A 19,190-nucleotide genomic window follows, 5' to 3' on the forward strand; every position below is an offset into this window, starting at 1 on the left:
GGCAGAGCTAGATACATGCGGACTTCTATTTTCTTAAAACATTGGGGTGGGAAGGTGAGAAATTGCTTAAGGTTTTCTAGTAGAAAACCTTAACAATATGCCTACTGGTATACCAGAATGATAATTTCTGCAGGTACTGGTAGGTAGTCTAATAGCTAGAAGATGGATCCTTCCAAACAGAAAGAATCCACATTAAAATTGTAACCACTATAAACTCAACCTTTCCCCTACCCAGCATTTCTTACCTTATTTTGTCATGTCATGTCTTAATTTACAGCGTTATCCCAAAAACTTCACTCCCGTTATCAATCCAACCCAACAGAGCTATTTGTGTTCGGATCGCTCATGTGGGTAAGTCATGCAAGGTAAGGCCTTTAGACTATATGTTCTTCAGGGCAGAGACACTAATCATTTCTTTATCTGTCACAGGCCATGCACACATATAACATTATATTAATAATGACAACAGATACAGGATCCTGACTGCAGTAGCCAGAAGTATGGGATGCAGGATCTAATCCTTAAATGACCTAATCCTACATACTAGTTCCACGGGTGAAGTGGTCCACGTTGCTACATCTGGTCACACAGTCAGGTACTAGGTGAACAGCAAGGCATAGCAGATAGTCATTATTCCTTGGAAATGTACAAGTAGTATCACCTTGGTTTGTAATCTTCATGTAACTGTTTTTAACGTATTATTTACATATATAAATGATTTGCTGTTATGTTCTGGAAATAACACACTCAAAAGATTGGTAGGGGGAGAAGGTGATTTAAGGGCTGAAACTAAGCCCTGATCCTGCAAAGTTAAGTGAGAGACTGGCTTTCCTCACAGCAGTATTCCCAATGAATCTAAAACGATTATGGCCCCAGACCTGAAATCTTCACCACAGAGGTACAGCAGTTTGCACTGTAAATTGCAGGACTTCCTCTTCTTATTCTATAGAAGTGGAAATTGTTTGCTCTACAGTTCTAAACATTGAAGCCAGCTTAGATGAGATCATTATGGGATGTCCAGTGTATTGGTTGTGTTAGGTTAGTCAGATGTCTTTGAAAAGGGAGAGACACTCATTTATAGAAACAGCATTATACTCCTGAACGAACTGATATATTTATTATACTATCTGTCAGACATCAGACTTTTATAGATTTGCTTGGTGGCCAGCATTTGTAGTTCTATTTTTATTCCTTTTATGAAAAACAGAACATAGATCGAATAAAAATGAACGAAAAAAAATTCAGCCAAATGAAATATATCAGTAAATCTGCTCTTGCTTTCTAGAAATGTATTATAAAAATACAGTGATGGAGTACAACTCTATTTGCCTGCTACTATCCATACTGTGCATGTATTACAAAGGTACTTTTTCTTGCTTTCCTATATTCCTACTTATCCCTGTGGAGAAAATAAAAAACAAACTGAAAAATAGAAAATAAAGTATTTATCTGACCTATATAAATAAAACCTATTCACTGAAAGAGTTTTCATCTCTTAAAGTATGGCTAAAACTTTTAAAGCACCCTGATGGTCAAGTTAGGATTCCAACATTTGTTATTTGCTCCTCTCTCTGGAACTTGGGTATCAGAAACAAACATTTCCTTTGAAGGATTTAGTTAGTGATCAAGGCCTTTCTTGGAAACTAAACAGAAGTGGAGATTAAGTATATGCCAAGATGTGATAAAATATTAAAGCGAAATGTGTTGTAAAAGCAAAATAAATCAAGATATATAATCGGGGGGGGGGAGGGGAGAGAAGGTACTTACACTCATCTTCCATTACAACTAATTTAGTTTCTGAAGCAGGTAAGACTTGTGGTGCAGTCGTTGTTCCTGGGGAAATTAAGGTAGAAAGTAGTGAACAAAATATTCATTTGCAGCTGAAGATCATGGTGGATTAGCTATTTTGGGGATATGTGTTGGAACAGGTGTTGAGGGATTTGCTGCTACAGACTATTCAAGGAGGATTTTAAATGTGTTTGTAGGAGTTGGCCTATTCGGCATTCTCATTTGAATAATCAGGTAAAGCAGCCCCAGCGCAGTGCATTGCTTTGTTAATCCACCAGATGTAAGAAGTTTCACACATTATCATCCCTGTGTTTAAAAAGCAGCAGGAGGAAATGGATATACAGCCCTGAGTTTGACACGTAGCTGAGACAGTGTAATGATGGATTCCTTCTTTGACATAATGGTGACTAGTAACCAAAGATGGGACAACAGGAGGCCACAGAGACAAACACTGACTGAGTTTAAGAAAAGGATAATTTTATGACTGTAAGTAACATTTGTAGCTATGCAAGATAAAGTAATGCAATAGATGATCAGCATGTATGCTGCAGGGCTTAAATTGATCAGTTAGCAGAAGACAGGAAGGAATTTCTCAGGTTCACAATGGTGAACTGTTTGGTTTTTTACCTTCCTCTGTGCAATATAGTATCCACTACCCAAGGAGATACATCAGACTAGATAGACTAGTGGTTTGCTTTGTTATGGAAATTTTCTATGGGTAAGGAATACTGGAAAATTCTAGGCATGCACATTCCTTATTCACTATATTCAAGATGGCTGACAGCCATCACCAGCTGGCACCATCACTATCCAGTGCACAGCTCCTTATCTCCCTCAACATTTGGAAAAGGAAAAGGAGACACTGTGAGGACCACAAGGCCTAGGAGACACTTCTGGGAAATCACCTTGGGGATGCAGCACTGGGATGCCCACCACTTACCTCTCTGAAAGGTGAGCAGAAAGAGAACAATAGGAAACAGCAATTAAAGGAAAACACAAACAAAAGCAAAAAGAGGTTTGAAACTCAGGTTCTCCACATGCATCTGGTAAGGGGAGGCATTTCTGTCTCTTAGATGTGGCCTCGTCACTACAGTCTATGCCACTGGCACTTCAAGTGTAGATTACTTGAAGGAGCTGGCTGGAAAATTCTAATTTTCCTCAAAAAAAGTGAAAACGTTTCCATTTCAGCAACTGAAAACCAAAAATGTTCAGCCAAAAACTGCCAAAAATTGGGGGGAAATGACTTTCAGCTGAAAGTTTATTTTGGGATTTTCTCTTTTTCTGATGAAAAACTGAAAATTTTCATGGCAATTAGGCACTTTCTGGATAATGAAAAACCCAACTTTTTGTTGAAAGACGTTTTGATGGACTCATCATTTAACTCAAATATTTTTATTCTAAGATACAAACTCTTTTTCATATTTCATTTCCTTCAGTGTATGTAATTAATGCTGAGAGTGCTGAACAGGCAGCCCAGAGAATTAAGTCCCTCAGCCCACAGAGCAGGTGCAGTGAAAGACTCCTTACAGTGCACCTGGACCTTGGCGTGCCGGAACCACCTGTGTCATGGCGAAGAGACTTCATTCTGTTCTAGGTTCCTCGGCTGAGAACAGGGTTTAAAATGAATGTTAACTGTGGCCCAGGGGGTTGTGACATGAGCACTTGCTTTGGAAACTGGAGCTGGTGCAGAGCACGGCTGCTCACTTGTGAAGTGGAATATCTCCTCCTGAGCATCTCTCACTAGGGCTGTGTATGATGGCTGCCTGGGTTGCATTTAAGGGGCTAATCTCAGCCAATAAATTCTACATAGGACTGCTTGGTTGAGAGAGGCCTCGTTCCATGCAGTCCTGCTGTGGTTGTGCTTGGCAGAAGCACTTGTGCTGAAGCCCTCTGGGTATCAGAGAGGAAGCTGCTGACTGGGCATGCGCTACACAAGGGACTTTAGAATTCCCTGCTCCCAGGTCTGCAGGAGCTTGGACATGTTGCCCTGAAAAGGCCATCCATTATAAAGGGCTCAGATTTGGGAGATGGAAGGCTTTGGTTCAGTGAGAACTGAGGACAGGGGAAAGGGGTGGGGAAGATGTTTATTTTTGCTGATTAGTCACTCGTAACTCTCAGAAATACCCTCGGTTTGGTACTCCCTTTTTGCTCTTATTTATTTTTGGCCTTTGTTATGGACTGCATTTCCAATTCAATTCCTAGCCCAGGATCCTAGGACTTGGAATGAACACCTTTCTCAAAAGGAAATAAATAGAAGTGGTGGTGCAGAGGAGTAAAAATTAATTTGCAAAAACTATAGTGCCCCTGGCTGGGTTGTGGGAAGCAGAGATTGAACCTCAGACTTATGGATCGAAATGCATGTGCCTCTAGAGCAGGGGTCGGCAGCCTTTCAGCAGTGCTGTGCCGAGTTTTCATTTATTCACTCTGATTTAAGGTTTCGCATGCCAGTAACACATTTTAACGTTCTTAGAAGGTCTCTTTCTATAGGTTTATAATATATAACTAAACTGTTGTTGTATGTAAAGTAAATAATGTTTTTAAAATGTTTTAAAAGCTTCATTTAAAATTAAATTAAAATGCAGAGCCCCCCGGACCAGTGGCCAGGACCTGGGCAGTCTGAGTGCCACGGAAAATAAGCTCACATGCCACCTTCGGCACCCATGCCATAGGTTGCCTACTCCTGCTCTAGAGCATGAGCTAAGAGACCCTGCTCTGTAAGCCAAGCCTGTAGCAGCCTTATCAACCTCCACCTGCAGCACAGCCATGGCGAGAAGGGGACAGAGTGCCCGCTAGGGTGACCAGATGTCCCAATTTTATAGGGATGGTCCCAATATTTGGGGCTTTTTCATATATAGGCTCCTATTACCCCCCCACGCCCCCGTCTCAATTTTTAAAACTTGCTATCTGGTCACCCTAGTGCCCACTGAGGGGGTGACACACTCCCATTGGCCCAGGAGGCTCGTTACTAGCTTTGGGGGGCCACTCAGGTCTCCACTTATAATGCTGCAGTCAGTGCTTAATTTGTGCTGGGGCTTGTCAGGGCTGAGCCCCCACACCTCTGGGCTTGCTGCATCAGTTAGGAAAGTGAAAAAAAAATTATTTTTTTCACCTGAAATGTGCTTTTCTTAAAATTCTCAACATAGTTGTATCCATCAGGGTCGTAACGAGGGAAGGACGAGCAGTGCAGCCACCCAGGTGCAAAGCTGGGGCAGAGAAGGGCAGAAAAATGGAGCAAATGAAAAAAACCAAGGTAGAGAACAGTGCCTTGCAGGTCCTGGGAATCCCAGTGCTGCTGCTGCCATAATAGCGGGAGCAGGGAAAAAAACTCAAACAATGCAGGAGTGGGTATTGCAGGATGGTACGGGAGCAGGATTAAAAAAATATGCAGAGCTCTAGTAGAGGGTGCAAATATACTTGCTGGCATTTTCTGGTGAAGTAAAGCACAAGGCTGTATCCAACACCACTTCTCCCAAACACTGCAGGATTAGGGTAAAGAAACGTCTTAAATCTTTTTTTTTTAATTTGATTATATTTTTGTATGGACTGAACAAGTGTAATTTTTCATTAACAATATTTCTTAACATAGAAAACAAAGCAGACATAGTTAACTAATTTTAGTGACTCATTTAAAAGTTGTTACTGCGAAGCACCATAGCTGGTTATTAAGTAGTAGTACAATATAATACCGCAGTTATTGTAATTTCAACTGAACAAAGAATGGTTGTGGAGAATGCGTGTGTGTGTGTGTGTTTGGGAGGTGGGCACAGCAGGGCAGAGAATAAGGGAGGTGTGAGAATAACATTGTATAACACTAGGGAGAGAGACAGGGCAACGGTGGAAAGGTCTATAGCTAGCAAATATATTCAGACTTTTTTTTCCTGCCGTTGCTTTTAATTTTTTTCTGCACAAGCTACTACTTTGTATATGATGTAGAATACATGGTTGTAAACATCTAACACTAGTACAGTACAGTTTTCAGTGGTAGCCCTGTCAGTCTGTATCAGCAAAAAACCAAGGAGTTCTTGTAGCACCTTAGACAGTGGGCAACTCTTTCAAATAAACGTCTTATGACTGAATGTATAGTGGTGTTATTGCCAATTCAAAGTCATAACAAGTTTAAAATTAAATCATTGCTTAAGCCCCAGTACCTCTTTCATTACAACTTAAGCACCGGCTGCACCCCTGTGTGGGAGATCAGCCCTATGAATTTCAGTGCCTGGTACCAATCCAGTATCTTTCACCAGAGCTAAACTCTCCCTTTAATTAAAAATACAAAACAAAAAACCCACAGCAGTATCATGCTGTTTTATTGTGAATTGGAGCAGCCACATGCAAGGGTATCTGGGTCAGACTGTACCTTTATCATATCAGTTAACTTGGCATCCATCTTGTCACCCATAAAAAGATCTAGAATTTTGAGGTTTTTTTTCTTTGCAGTAGACATGGGATTTTATAGTGATTGTTCTCACAGATTGGAGTTTTATTCCTATTTCTTCCTTTTCTCTTCTTCGTTTTACTCAGGTGAAGTCCATTTTGATGAGCTATGAATCAAAGACCTAGGATCAGGGCATGGGTAACCTGTGTCTGGTTTTCTTTGACTGTCTATGTCATACAGCCACCACTGTTCAGTGTGAAATTCTTGCGTACGTGTTTTCCTATTTCGCTGTATTTGTGTTTCCTGCTTTCTTTACTGTTTTATCGATGTCCTTTATAGAATAAGAAAGATTTATGCAGTAGGCTCATGCTGAAAGAGAGGCCCCAAGGAGCTTACAATTTAATTAATAGACAAGACAGTGGAGTTTACCCACCAGAGGAAGATGCAGACTCAAAGAGGAGCAAATATCATGGAAAGTATACTACTGAAAGACATGTTCCTTAAGGAGAGATCTGAAGAAAGTGGGGGTCACTGTTTGGAGCATAAGGACAGCTGGAGGGGGCAGGCTGGAAGAATTTGGCAGTAAAATGAGAATGGGAGAAGCATGCAGTACCTGCTTAGGCGGGAGACTCTGGGTGAGCAAAGATGTAGGCAGTGGGGGAGAATGAGACATTTGGACTTGGGGCAGAAGCAAAGGGAGCCAATGAAAGGATTCAAAGAGGAGACGGACAAGGTCAAAGTAGTGGTGAACTGTGATTGAATACAGTGATCACTACCTTTATATTTACCTTTCACAGGTGATCACCATTAGAGCCCTCGGCCTTGCACTAAGTATCAGCTATTCCCAGAATGAAAGTAAGCTGGTACAGTCCGGTATTGTGTATGTCCGGAGCTGATATGCCATACCAGACTGGACCGGCTTCTCCAGCGGTGATTTGAAGGGCGTGGGGCTCAACACAGCGGCCGGCACCCTCTGGCCCTTTAAATCACTGCTGGAGCCCTGCCACCACTACCCCAGCGGCGGCAGGACTCCGGAGGCAATTTAAAGGGCCCAGGGCTCCCTGCAGTGGCAGGAGCACCAGGCCATTTAAATCCCTGCCCAAGCCTGGCTGCTGGAGCTCTGGGAGCTTGGCTCTGGCAGGGATTTAAAGGGCTCAGGGCTCTCCGCAGTGGCTGGTGTCCTAGACCCTCTAAATCACTGCTGGAGCCCTGCCACTGCTACCCCAGCCCTAGCCCAAGCCCTGCCACCTCAGGGTTGCAGCGACAGGGCTCCCATAGTGATTTAAAGGGCCTGGAGCTCTGCGGTGACCAGAGCCCCAGGCCCTTTAATTCACCCCTAAACCCCAAGGCTCCCAGCAGCCTCTGCAGCTGGTAGCTCCAGAGTAATTTAAATGCCCTGGGGCTCCCAGCCATGCCTCTTCCAGTTGAGGCCACGCCCCACTCAGGACTCCAGCGTACTGGTAAGTCCTTTAAGTTACTTTCATCCCTGGCTATTCTGCACTAATGCTGATGACTGGCAAGTAGCAACAGTAAAGATGTTACTGTTAATGCAGCTAAATGCCACTAAGGTATGCTTATGAGGAAACTTTGGTGGTGGATCAATACTGCTATAGTAGGTGTGTCTGCACCACTGAGTCAGTCTGTTCGTATTTCTAGTGCTTCCATCACCATAGAATCTACAGCTCCCACTCAGTAAGGGGACAGCCCAGAGAATTAGGCCGAGAGACCAGAACTTTGCATTTGTTATTTCTGGTTTTCAGTGGCCGGAATAGCCCTTGCACATTCCAGGTGAGATTGCAGACATTTGTCTGAGATGCAACCTCCAAACTAGGCAGGGAATGAATGAAAACCCTTTGCCCTTTCCACCAACACACACCTCTCATATCATACCCTACCTGTTATAAGAAGAACTATTTATACGCTACATAATGCGGATGCCGTCTGAATTTGTGGGAACTAGCAGCATTAAATTGCCATAATTATGCTTTGCATTTCACTGGCATTCCTATCAGAGCTCTGTTGTGCTAGGTTCTGTACAATCACACAGGTAGACTCCATCCTCATTGAGCGGAAAAGGATTGTCAGTGACTTATATTTCATCCATCTGAGACTGATAAAAGGGCTACATTTTCAAAACACAGTTGCCTAAGTGGAGACCATAAAATACATGCACACTGTGTCTGATTTCGAGGCGCAGTTACCCCTTGCGCATACATATGTTGCTATAGTAATGACGGTCTAGATTTGAGAATGCAGTTCAAACAGTTTAAAGAGGCTGTGCTGTCCAGTTAACTAACTTTGGATTCTTTTCCTAAATGGAAAAGATATAGCAGAGCCTGAGGGCTCTCTTCAGACACAATGCTTAACACACAACTAGCATTTTGCCTCTGGGAGCCTTTACAGATCTGGATAGGCACCTTTTATTTTTGCAGATGGGTTAACTAAGAAATACAGAGAGGCTGATTAACCTACCCAAGGTTACAAGTAGAGGCCCAGGTCTGCAAACACTACCGAAGGAGTGCTTAATACTAAAATAGTCCCATTTAAAGCTGGGAGCAACACACCTTAATCATATTTGAGCAGTATTATTATTTGCAGTAGTAAGCAGGAGGAGGATCATGTGACATAGCTGAGTCTGTAACAGAACAAAGTCTTTTGACACCCACCACAGGCTCCATTCACTAGCCCACACATCACTCCCAGAGAGAGGGACCTTGCTGGATGAAAATCAGTCGGCATTTCACCCTTAGAGAAGTTATACCTTAACTAATCATCTCCTTTGCTTCTCAGAAATCCTTCTAAAAGTATAAACCCATCACCTCCACTACCACCACCTCCAATTGTTTTTTTTAATAATATTTAGTCTGCAGTTTATTTAAAGTATAGATCAACCACTCTGCCAGTGGCAGATGGTGACGATAAACATTTATGCTTAGGCTGCATTTTTCTTTATCTCCAGAGATTATTTCACTTGATATCCTGAAAGTATTAAACAATACACAAGACAGATCATGTGCAGAACATGGTCCCCCCGTGTAAGAAAGGCAATAGCAGTCTCCTGACAGTCTCTGGTGTCTCAACTTACCACTTCTCACATTAAGGCTGCCTTTTGCTGTGTCTTTCCCTAGCACATTCTCGGCTTCACAGCTATACTCCCCAGCGTCTTCCAGCTTCACCTTATTGAACTGCAGCCTGGAAATTTTTCTGTTGAAAAATAAAATAAAAGTAGAAGTTTTTTTTACTCAACCATAAACAATGTTTATTACATTAAAGCTCTTTCCCACCACCTGTCCCAAATAGGTTGGGTCACCTTGTGCTGATCTCATGCTATCTGAGCTCACAAACTACATAGGGTTAAGTCTGGTCAGTATTTGGATGGGACATTACTAAAGGAAATGCAAGCACAACAGGAAATAGTACTGGTGAGATGCAGGAAGTGATGCTCTGCCCTCTGAGTTAGCACTGAACCAAGGCCTGAGAATGGTGCTAGAGGATGCGGATGTGCTGTCTGACGCACCATAAAACCAACAGCCTGTGAGCCTAGCATTATACTTTAGTCCAGGAGCTAAAGAGCTAATTATATTACTGTGTATGTGTAATAGACACCTACAGACAACCTGAGTTATCAGAGGTGGCCTGAACCCAGGTTCTTCAGCAACAAAAGCACAGGCCTAGACTACTGGAGCTTCGTGAGTATTCCCGCACCTGTTAAGAGCAGACTGCGATAGCCACCGGACCCAGCCACTAGAGGGAAACATGAACTAGAGTGTTTTATACTCTTCCTCACAAACAAACTTGATCACTGACTCTGAACTCCACAGGGTTCAAGTACCATGTAGGCACCATTGTGTAATCTGCTCTGGTTGAACACAAACCAGCAGCATATAGCTAGTGGCGGGACTTGAATCCAGGGCTCTCAACCCCCAAACCCCAGCCTCTTCTACTTGAGCTAGTGATGTGGCTGGTTTTAGCCTCACTCAGGCCAGCAACTGGAGGCATCAGCAACACCCTGGGTATTGCTAACACAAAGGCTCTGAAGTCCATGTGAGTCCCTGGGTTCCTAGTGGCTACAAGCACCTGGAAACAACAACAAATGATACATTGTTGCAACTAACATTACTATCTATCCTGCATTCTGAGTTTAATTAGCATGGGAACAGGTATATGGGAGAAGAGCTCGGGAGCTGCTAGTGAGAAGGGTGCTAGCATCAGAACTGGGTGAGATCATGCTCATTCTCGGGAAGGATCCTCTGTTTAATAAGGTACACATTTCATGTGCTGATTCTACCTGGAATGTTAAAAATCAATGGTTATACCTCACTGAGTGGACAAAAGGGGTGGGGGAATGGCACTCCATTTCAAAAATGGCATTACCTGTTTCCAACTCACTGATAACTCGGAGGAAACTGATCTTAAATGCTTACGGATCAATGTCCCAACAGATAAAGCACAAGATGGAGTAGCAGCCGGTGTCTGCTGCAGACCACCAATGACACTAGATAACAGGATGACTGGCTCTAAAACATCCCTGTCAATTTTTAAATGTTATAGATGACAATTTCCTAACTCAGGAAGTGCTGCGTCCAACACAGGGGAATTTTATATTAGACCTCATTCTGAAAGGAAAAAAAGGAACCGATTGTAGAGCTAAAAATTAATGGTAACTCATGTACAAGGCAATCATGACTTCATCACATTTAGAGTGTGTAAACAGAATTAGGTCCAGCCCAGAATTAGATATTTGGTGCTTTTAAAAGGGTCAGTTTCACAATGTTGAAAACAATTATGAGCCCAATCAGAAAAAAATTGAATGATAATCAGGAATTATTTAAGAACACTTTGCTAGATGCCCCAAAAGCCACAATCAAGGAAGAAGGCTAACCTGGTTTAGAAGGTAAGTGAAGGCAGCTGTATGTATAAATGATTAAATGAAGAAATAAAAAAATGAAAAAGAAAAATTGGTAGTAATGAATATTAATCAGAAGCAAGCAATGTTTTTTGTAAAGGGAAATCATGTCTCACTGATCTACTAGAATTCTTTGAGAGGGTCAGCAAGCATATGGACAAGAGAGATCCAGTGGATATAGCGTACTTAGATTTTCAGAAAGCCTTTGACAAGGTCCTTCACCAAAGGCTCTTAAGCAAAATAAGCTATCATGGGATAAGAGGAAAGGTCTTTTCATGGATTGGTAACTGGTTAAAAGATAGGAAACAAAGGGTAGCAATAAATGATTGGTTTTCAGAATGGAGAAAGGCAAGTAGTGTTGTCCCACATGGGTCTGTTCTGGGGCCAGTTCTAGTCAACATATTCATAAATTATCTGGAAAAAGGGAGTGAACAGCGAGGTGGCAAAAATCTGCAGATGATACAAAACTATTCAAAATAGTTAAGTCCCAGGCAGACTGTGAAGAGCTACAAAAGGATCTCACAAAACTGGGTGACTAGGCAACAAAATGGCAAATGAAATTCAATGTTGATAAATGCAAAGTAATGCACACTGGAAAACAATCCAACTACATGGATAAAATGATGGGGTCTAAATTAGCTATTACCACTCAAGAAAAGGATCTTGGATTCATTGTAGATATTTCTCTGAAAAACATCTACTCAATGTGCAGCGGCAGTCAAAAAAGTGAACAGAATGTTGAGAAGCATTAAGAAAGGGATGGATAAGAAGACAGAAAATATATTGCCTCGATATAAATCCATGGTATATCCACACCTTGAATACTGCCTGCAGATGTGGTCACCCCATGTCAAAAAAAAAAAAGATATATTGGAATTGGAAAAGGTTCACAAAGGGGCAACAAAAATGATTAGGGGTATGGAACAGCTTCCATACGAGGAGACATTAATAAGACTGGGACTTTTCAGCTTGTAAAAGAGATCATTATGGGGGGATATGATTGAGGTTTATAAAATTATGACTGGTGTGGAGAAAGTAAATAAGGAAGTGCTAATTAGTCTCTCTCATAACACAAGAACTAGGGTCACCAAATGAAATTAATAGGCAGCAGGTTCAAAACAAAGAAAAGGGAGTATTTTTTCTATGGAACTTTTTGCTAGAGGATGTTATGAAGGCCAAGACTATAACAGGATTCATAAAAGAACTAGATAAGTTCATGGAGGCTAGTTCCATCAATGGCTATTAGCCAGGATGGGCAGGGATGGAGTCCCTAGCCTCTTTTTGCACAAAGCTGGGAATGGGTGACAGGGGATGGATCATTTGATAATTACCTATTTTGTTCATTCCCTCTGGGGCACCTGGCATTGGCCACTGTCAGAAGACAGGATACTGGGCTAGATGGACCTTTGGTCTGACCCAGTAGGGCCATTCTTATGTCCCTATATTCAATTGTACAAAATTGATAAGGAAAACAAAGGGACAGAAGGATATATCTATGGCCAGCAGGGTTAAAAACAATAGAATGGAGTTCTGTAAATATATTAGGAACAAAAATAATCTCATCAATGATATTGGTAGAATTATCAATAATAAAGCAGAAAAAGTAAATGTGTTCAATTAATATTTCTGTTCTGCGTTGGGAAGGTAGGTGATGATGTAGTCAAAGAACATGCTAAAACTCTTTCCATTCCACTAGTATCTTAGAAGGATGCTAAACAGCATCTGCTAAAGTTAGACATTTAAGTACACACATCCAGTTAACATGAATCCAAGTGATTTAAAAGAGCTGGCTGAGGAGCTCGCTGGACTGATATTGTTGTTTTCAATAAAAGATAGAACACTGGGGATGTTCCAGAAGTCTGGAAAAAAGTTAGTCTGCCAATATTTTTAAAAGGGTAAATGAGATGACATGGATAATTATAGGCCTCGCAGTCTGACATCAGGCCTGGGCAAGATAATGGAGCAGTAGATAGGTCTCTCGATTAATAAAGAATTAAAGGTAGATAATGTAATTAATGCAAATCAACACAGGTTTATGGAAAATAAATTCTGTCCAACTAACTAGATTTTTTTTTGACATTACAAAGTGTGACTGATAAATAGTATTCACATAACACACTTTGACTTGGTACCACACAATATTTGATTAAAATCTAGAAAGGTATAAAATTATCCAGGCACACATTAAATGGATTAGAATCTGGCCAAACTGATAGGTGAGTGAGGTTATTGCTGACGCTGATCATTTAGGATAAGGAGTTCCAAAGTTTCCAAGATTCTGATCTTTTGTCCTGAGATGGGATGGTGACATTTTTCTAATATTTTGACATTTTTTGCAGGATGGGAAAGCCACTTCCTGCTGAGATCTAGTCACGAGTGTTACCCTCATGGCAGGCCACTGCATTCTTCTTGAAGAAGGCAGTTATCCTGGCTCCATATAGGCTTCATTCAGCAAAAGGGCCAGGGTTATACCTTAATTTATCCTTAGTGTAACTAGGTTGACTTTAAACTTAGTCTGGGGTAGATTCTACCCTATTGTTTTTTCCCCCGTCATAACCGATGATTTAGTCACACAGTGATTGTTTTCTGTAGTCTTTGTATATTACTTAGCCATAGTGAATACTATATTTGAGGATACTCAATTATCTCAACTCATCTCCTGTTTTCCTGACTTTTAGATGAGACGTAAAACAAAGATCCAGACCAATTTTGGTCATTAAAGATTCTGAGAAAAATTAGCAGCAGTGTCCAGGTCAAATTCCAATTTTTTTCCTCCCTAAATCCAATCCCTCCTTATTTCCAGTTGAAAACAGCTTCTCCCCACCCTAATTCATCTCCTAATAAAACTACTTACGTAGTGTTGCCATAAGCTGTTAAACAGCTACCACACTGCACCCCAGAGCTGACTGCATTGATGCCTGAACTCCATATACTGAGAGGCTGTAAACTGCTTTGGGGTCCTTCAAGATGAGAATTATTAGATAAAATTATAAAGATATCACAATTATTATTAGTTTCCTAAAACTAGACTACCAAGATGGAGTTTTGGACATTCTGCCTATGAGATAATGCACTTTGAGTGAATACAGAGAAGGCCATAAAGGAATTCATTGTATTCTCCTCTAATAGTGTGAATTTGAAGATTACATTGAAGGTGGCCCTTATATTTGCTATCAGGAGAGTACTGTGTATATCAAATATGCTAGATAAAAGAACTCCCATCAGGAGATACTAGAAAGGGAATTCATAAAGGTGACCCTTACAAAGGACATTAAATGGAATGATATGTTAAATATTAGCTAAATTCCACTCTGCTTTGATAACATTATGAATGGGGAGAAAGTGAAATTCACCTCTGTGCTTAGAGCTAGCACAAAGGCATATGTATGTACCACTTGCATCCCACTTTAAGTCCCATTTGGGTGGACTAAATGGTGCATAGTCTTGTTCTGGTCCTCTGCATGGGGTGTATCTTACCTAAATTGAGTAGTTTAATATCTGGCCCGAAGATTGGGAATGGTCAGTTCATTAACTGTCCTCTAAACAGAGAACTGTTGTCCTAGGCAGTACTCACTCTAAGAATTTGAAGCAGCTGTATCATTTTGCATTTGCACTCAGTCCCCTAAGTTTGAGGAACTTAAGGAAATTTATCTTCCAAAGCAGACAACAGGATGAGAGAGATCAAATGGAAAAGCCATCAAAAGGAACTGTAATGGATTGTGTGCAGGATATGGCCATGGGAAAGCACCTGGATTGCATTAGGGATGGAGAACTGGTTCAGAAATGAGTCACAACCTTGAATTTTCTTCCATCCTCAGAAGCAAACTCGAGCCCACCTATCCCTTAACCTGACGTTTTATTCACTTTTTATAGAATATAGTTTTGAAAGCCAGCTACGCCTGTGGGTGTTTGAAAACAACATGCATGACTCCAAGCACGCAGTTTTGTATTCCAGGGCATAATCTAGCTATGTCAAGATTAGGTGATAAAAAGAGCCAGCAAACAGGAAACAAAATAAACTGAACAAGAGAGAGAAGTGAGGTGTGGAAGTGGTTAGACAAGCAGCATCCTCTCCTGGGGGAGGACAGATTGGAGTCCTTATTTCCTGTCCCCACCAGGCCATCATTCCACCCTTGCCGCATGTTAACTGTGTGACAGCTGGCTGCCAAGGCTACTTCTCTCACTAACATCCTTCTGGGTCCCCAGGAGGCAACCCAAGCATCCCCTGAGCCCACTCTCCTACTCTCTTCGGGCACTGACTCTCTTCCAAGGAAGCAGGTTTAAGGACCTCCTCAGATTAAGTGCTGCTCTGTCCTGATTTGCAGCTGTGTAACAGTGACTTCTCACTCCACGGCTCTGGTCTCTCAACATATCCAGAGTTGGAGAGGATGACGTTATGGGTGACAAAGCAAGATTATACTTCCCCCTGCCCTGCAGAATCCGGGAAAGTGAGCTTGATTCCGTTCTGGGCTATGCATCCTAACCAAGTTGTTAATAATCAACCAATACATAAGTTCCAGCTGCATGGCCACTTGGGCAACCCCACAGTTCCCCAATGCTATCCCCCTGTGCAAATCTACTGAACAGGCCGGTGTGCTTCCCGACAAGATAAGATTAAGTTCCAAGATAAGGTCCCTGGTTTCAGCAGCACATGCCTCTAGGAAGCTGGAAGTTCTGGGTTGGCTTCAAGTACATTTAAACAAAAAGAAAAAAATCAAGTTTTATTTTACTGTATTTAACAGGAAAATACAATCAGGGTGGGCTCCCTTGCATGACTTAGTCGGATATGTAATTGACTTGGTGTTACCCTTCCCCATAGATGTTTTACGCATTTGGAAGGTTTTCTTCCCAAGCAGGAGGGCTAGAACGGCAATTCCTTTGAAAGAAAATGTAGATTCTGGAGCAAAGTTCTGAGGCCTGAGGTGGATTGTTCACCATGCTCCATGGCTGCAGAGCCTTGGGGGTGGCACAGATTAAAGACAAACAGTGGGCTCGCAGGATCTGTATTAAGGATGGAAAGGAGGGAGCTAGATTTCTTAGCTCTTCAGAGGAGTTTTCAAGGCTGGCAGCTAGAAGGACGTATCCGCTGGTAAACTGAGCCAATTTGACATGCAGCCAAGGAGAGATTGTAAGATTGAAAACCATAATGCCATTTTTCTAATCTCATTTGAGAGCAGAACTGCACCTTATGTTGGATGCTCTGGATGCAGCTTTAGTGAACCCTACAACAGCTCTGGTTTGGGAACCCCACATCCTGACCAATTCCTAAATGTGGAGCAGTAGCATGATCCACAGCGAGATTCTAACCCCCCTGGCAAGCCCAGGTGCCAGCAGTCCAGCTCCATGGTTCAATGTGGGGACCAGAAACCAGAGCCACGGGGTGGAGCCCAAGCCAGGAATGAGGAGCAAAGCAAGAACAGGACCAGAGCAGGACAGGAGCAAGGTAGAAGAAAGAGCAATCACAGCTGTAGCTGGAGTGTTGAGCAGCCAGTGAGCTGCTGCTGCTGAGCTTAAAGGCAAGCCTCTTGGCTGCCCTCAGCCAGTCAGGCAACCCAGCTGAGCTTATTAATCTGCCTGGAGGCTGGGCCAGCTAGTCCTCATGCTCAACTGAAGTTGCTTACTCCTGACACCCCACCAGCCCTGTAGGTGCCTTTTGCCCCCCTGCCCTTCTGCCCAGCTCCAATATTGCCAGCCTCAAGCATGAAACACTCATGAGTCAGGCTCCACCACAATCACAAGGTTTTTAGTAGACAATGGGGCAGCTGTCCCTTTTATTTGCTTTCTGGTGTTTGAAGCTTAACACTACATTCATGTCACATTTTCAAGCAGCCACTTCTGGTGTGAACTGTACCAGTGCACTGTAACACCACACAACAATATCCAAGTGAAACTGCAGGGTGAATTGACCAGTAAGTACTACAGGCAAAATGTCATTACCCTAGTTGGAATTTGGCCAATACAAAAAGCTTTAATGGTCACAAGTGGCCAGGACCAGTTTTGTATTTTACACCTAAAATATCACACCTCTCTGATATAGCACCCACCCAAGTCAATGGATGTACAGTGATGATTTCAATGGGCGTTGGATCTGATCATGGTGAAAAAAATGATCAGTACTTAAGACTCAAGCTGCTTCATTCTGTTTTAGCTTCACTTCCTGAGTTGTTCTAAGGCACTGCACTGCAGCCATCTAATCTCCAGGTGATCACAACCTCCTGGCCAGAAGGAGATGAAAAAAAGAGCTGACCCTGGTCATTGCTGCTCTCCGACTATCTAAAACTGCCCCCAGATTGCAAACTCTTGTAACCAGCAACAGGGGGCGGGTCAGAGCTTGAGTCCCATTGTGACAGGTCCATACCCTGTAATTTTGCAGTGTCGACACAGCTCAAGCCACAGACCTGAGTGAGAAGGTCTGCTTAGTGCAGTCTGGAACCATCAACACAGCTGTAAGACCCAAGTCCACCAGGTTTACAGTGCACTGTGGACACAAGCCCAGGCTTGGAAACACCAAGTGTGCAAGGCTGTGTTCCACAAACCCAGATTTACAATGCAGTGTAGACATACCCAAAGAGATTACTCATGTAGGGAAAGTTACCCAGATGTTCACATTTTTGCAGGCTCAGACCTTAACAACCTATTAAAAGCTTCGTCATCCAAATTGTTGCTTCAATGCCATTTATGCCAATTTACTCTAGAGTAGGACTGCCTTTAAATTCTCCTTTAGTTGTGTTCCCTTTTCTCTTAAACCTGCCTGTGTAATTTCTAGTTTGTGCAACAACCTCAAATAAATTGTCCATCTTGTTTTACCATAACTTTAATTTCTTTTTAGCAGAGTAAGATACACATTTTTCTGCAGGCCAAATTCACCACTGATGTAAAGAGGTGCAGTTCTGCTCAGGACAACACCCACTAACCCGAGCAATTAATTCAATCCTTGCGTCTCAGCCTCCTGGGAGTACTGTGCAGAAATGGGATGGAGAAGGTACCCCATAGGGTAATAACAGGGTTGCTTGATGACACTGTAAGTAGGATGGTCCTCCCACAAGCTCATCAGATGGTCAACCAGATCCAAACTGAACATCCAAAACGTTTAACTACAGTGATGGGCGAACCTCGAAGTCTGTCATCTCTCTTCATGTCAGAGAAAAGAGCACAGATCAGGAGTTGGATACAAAAGCAACCTGAACTAGCAGATCATCAGGTGTTTGATCCTGCCAGCTCCCACTGACTTCAATGGAAGATCCACGTGCACATCTCTCTCTGGGTTGATCTTGTTATGAGTAGTACCACAGAGGGTTAGAAGAAATACAAGCTAAATTTCTGTTCTTAGACAAATGTGAACTCCCCAAACTCTCATAACAGTCAGAGTTTGACAGTTTGGCAAAGAACCACGCAAAGAGTAACTCAATCTTAACTTTGTTTTCCAGTGCTTTGGAAAAGATCTCACATGCTCTGATCAGCACTGGTAGAGGAAGGTCTGCTCTGGTGATCTGAATACAGCTTAACTCACTCTGCTGTGGTTTTGCTATTGTGTTCATTTCTTGCTGGTAATCTCTTACATTCCTATCGATGGCATGTTACTTAAATTTAGCAGGCGATAAAACACCAGCCAATACTTTCTTCCACCCAAGAGGTAGGTTTCCTTTCTGTGCAAGGCAGGCCTGTCCAAGCCTGTTCCTAATTAGTGATAGAACATGCAGTTCAGAAGCAAGGAATCAGGATTTTTCCCCTCCCTCCTGTGAACTCATTGAGAAGGACGACTCCCCTGCCCTGTGGCACTGGAAGGTTGTGCTTGTAGTTAAAGCAGATAGATAATTGATGAGAAATCTGAGCTTTTGGAGTTACAGGTAATTGCTAGTCTCCTTGGTACAATGCATTCTATTTCATAGAGAGTCTCTCCCATTTAAAAAGCACTCACCTCTATTCAGTTAACAATACTTAACTCTTATATCGTACTTTTCGTCCCTAGATCTCAAAGTGCTTTACAGTGAGGTGTGAGCCCCCATTTTAGAGGTGAGAAAACTGAGGGACAGCGAGGTTAAGTCAATGAGCAGGTCTCTTGATTCCCATTCTAGTGCTCCATTCACTGGACACTGCTGCATAGAGAATAAGATATTTCAA

The 19,190-nt window shown here is 42.3% G+C and overlaps 1 protein-coding gene across 4 annotated transcripts in view; it reads right to left on the minus strand.

The window, feature by feature from the left end:
* Positions 1-19,190, minus strand: part of NRG2 (neuregulin 2) — a 319,504-nt gene that overhangs the window by 99,838 nt on the left and 200,476 nt on the right. For 3 of the 4 annotated variants that reach the window (XM_050962619.1, XM_050962617.1, XM_050962618.1), the window contains exons 3-4: positions 9,249-9,367; positions 1,768-1,833 (exon numbers count right to left, since the gene is read on the minus strand). In XM_050962619.1, coding sequence (XP_050818576.1) covers positions 1,768-1,833; positions 9,249-9,367 — 185 coding nt within the window. The remainder of the gene's footprint in view (positions 1-1,767; positions 1,834-9,248; positions 9,368-19,190) is intronic. The other variant, XM_050962620.1, reaches the window with a different exon arrangement.

Source organism: Gopherus flavomarginatus, chromosome 7, assembly GCF_025201925.1.
Source record: "Gopherus flavomarginatus isolate rGopFla2 chromosome 7, rGopFla2.mat.asm, whole genome shotgun sequence".
NCBI classification, from domain to species: Eukaryota; Metazoa; Chordata; order Testudines; family Testudinidae; genus Gopherus; species Gopherus flavomarginatus.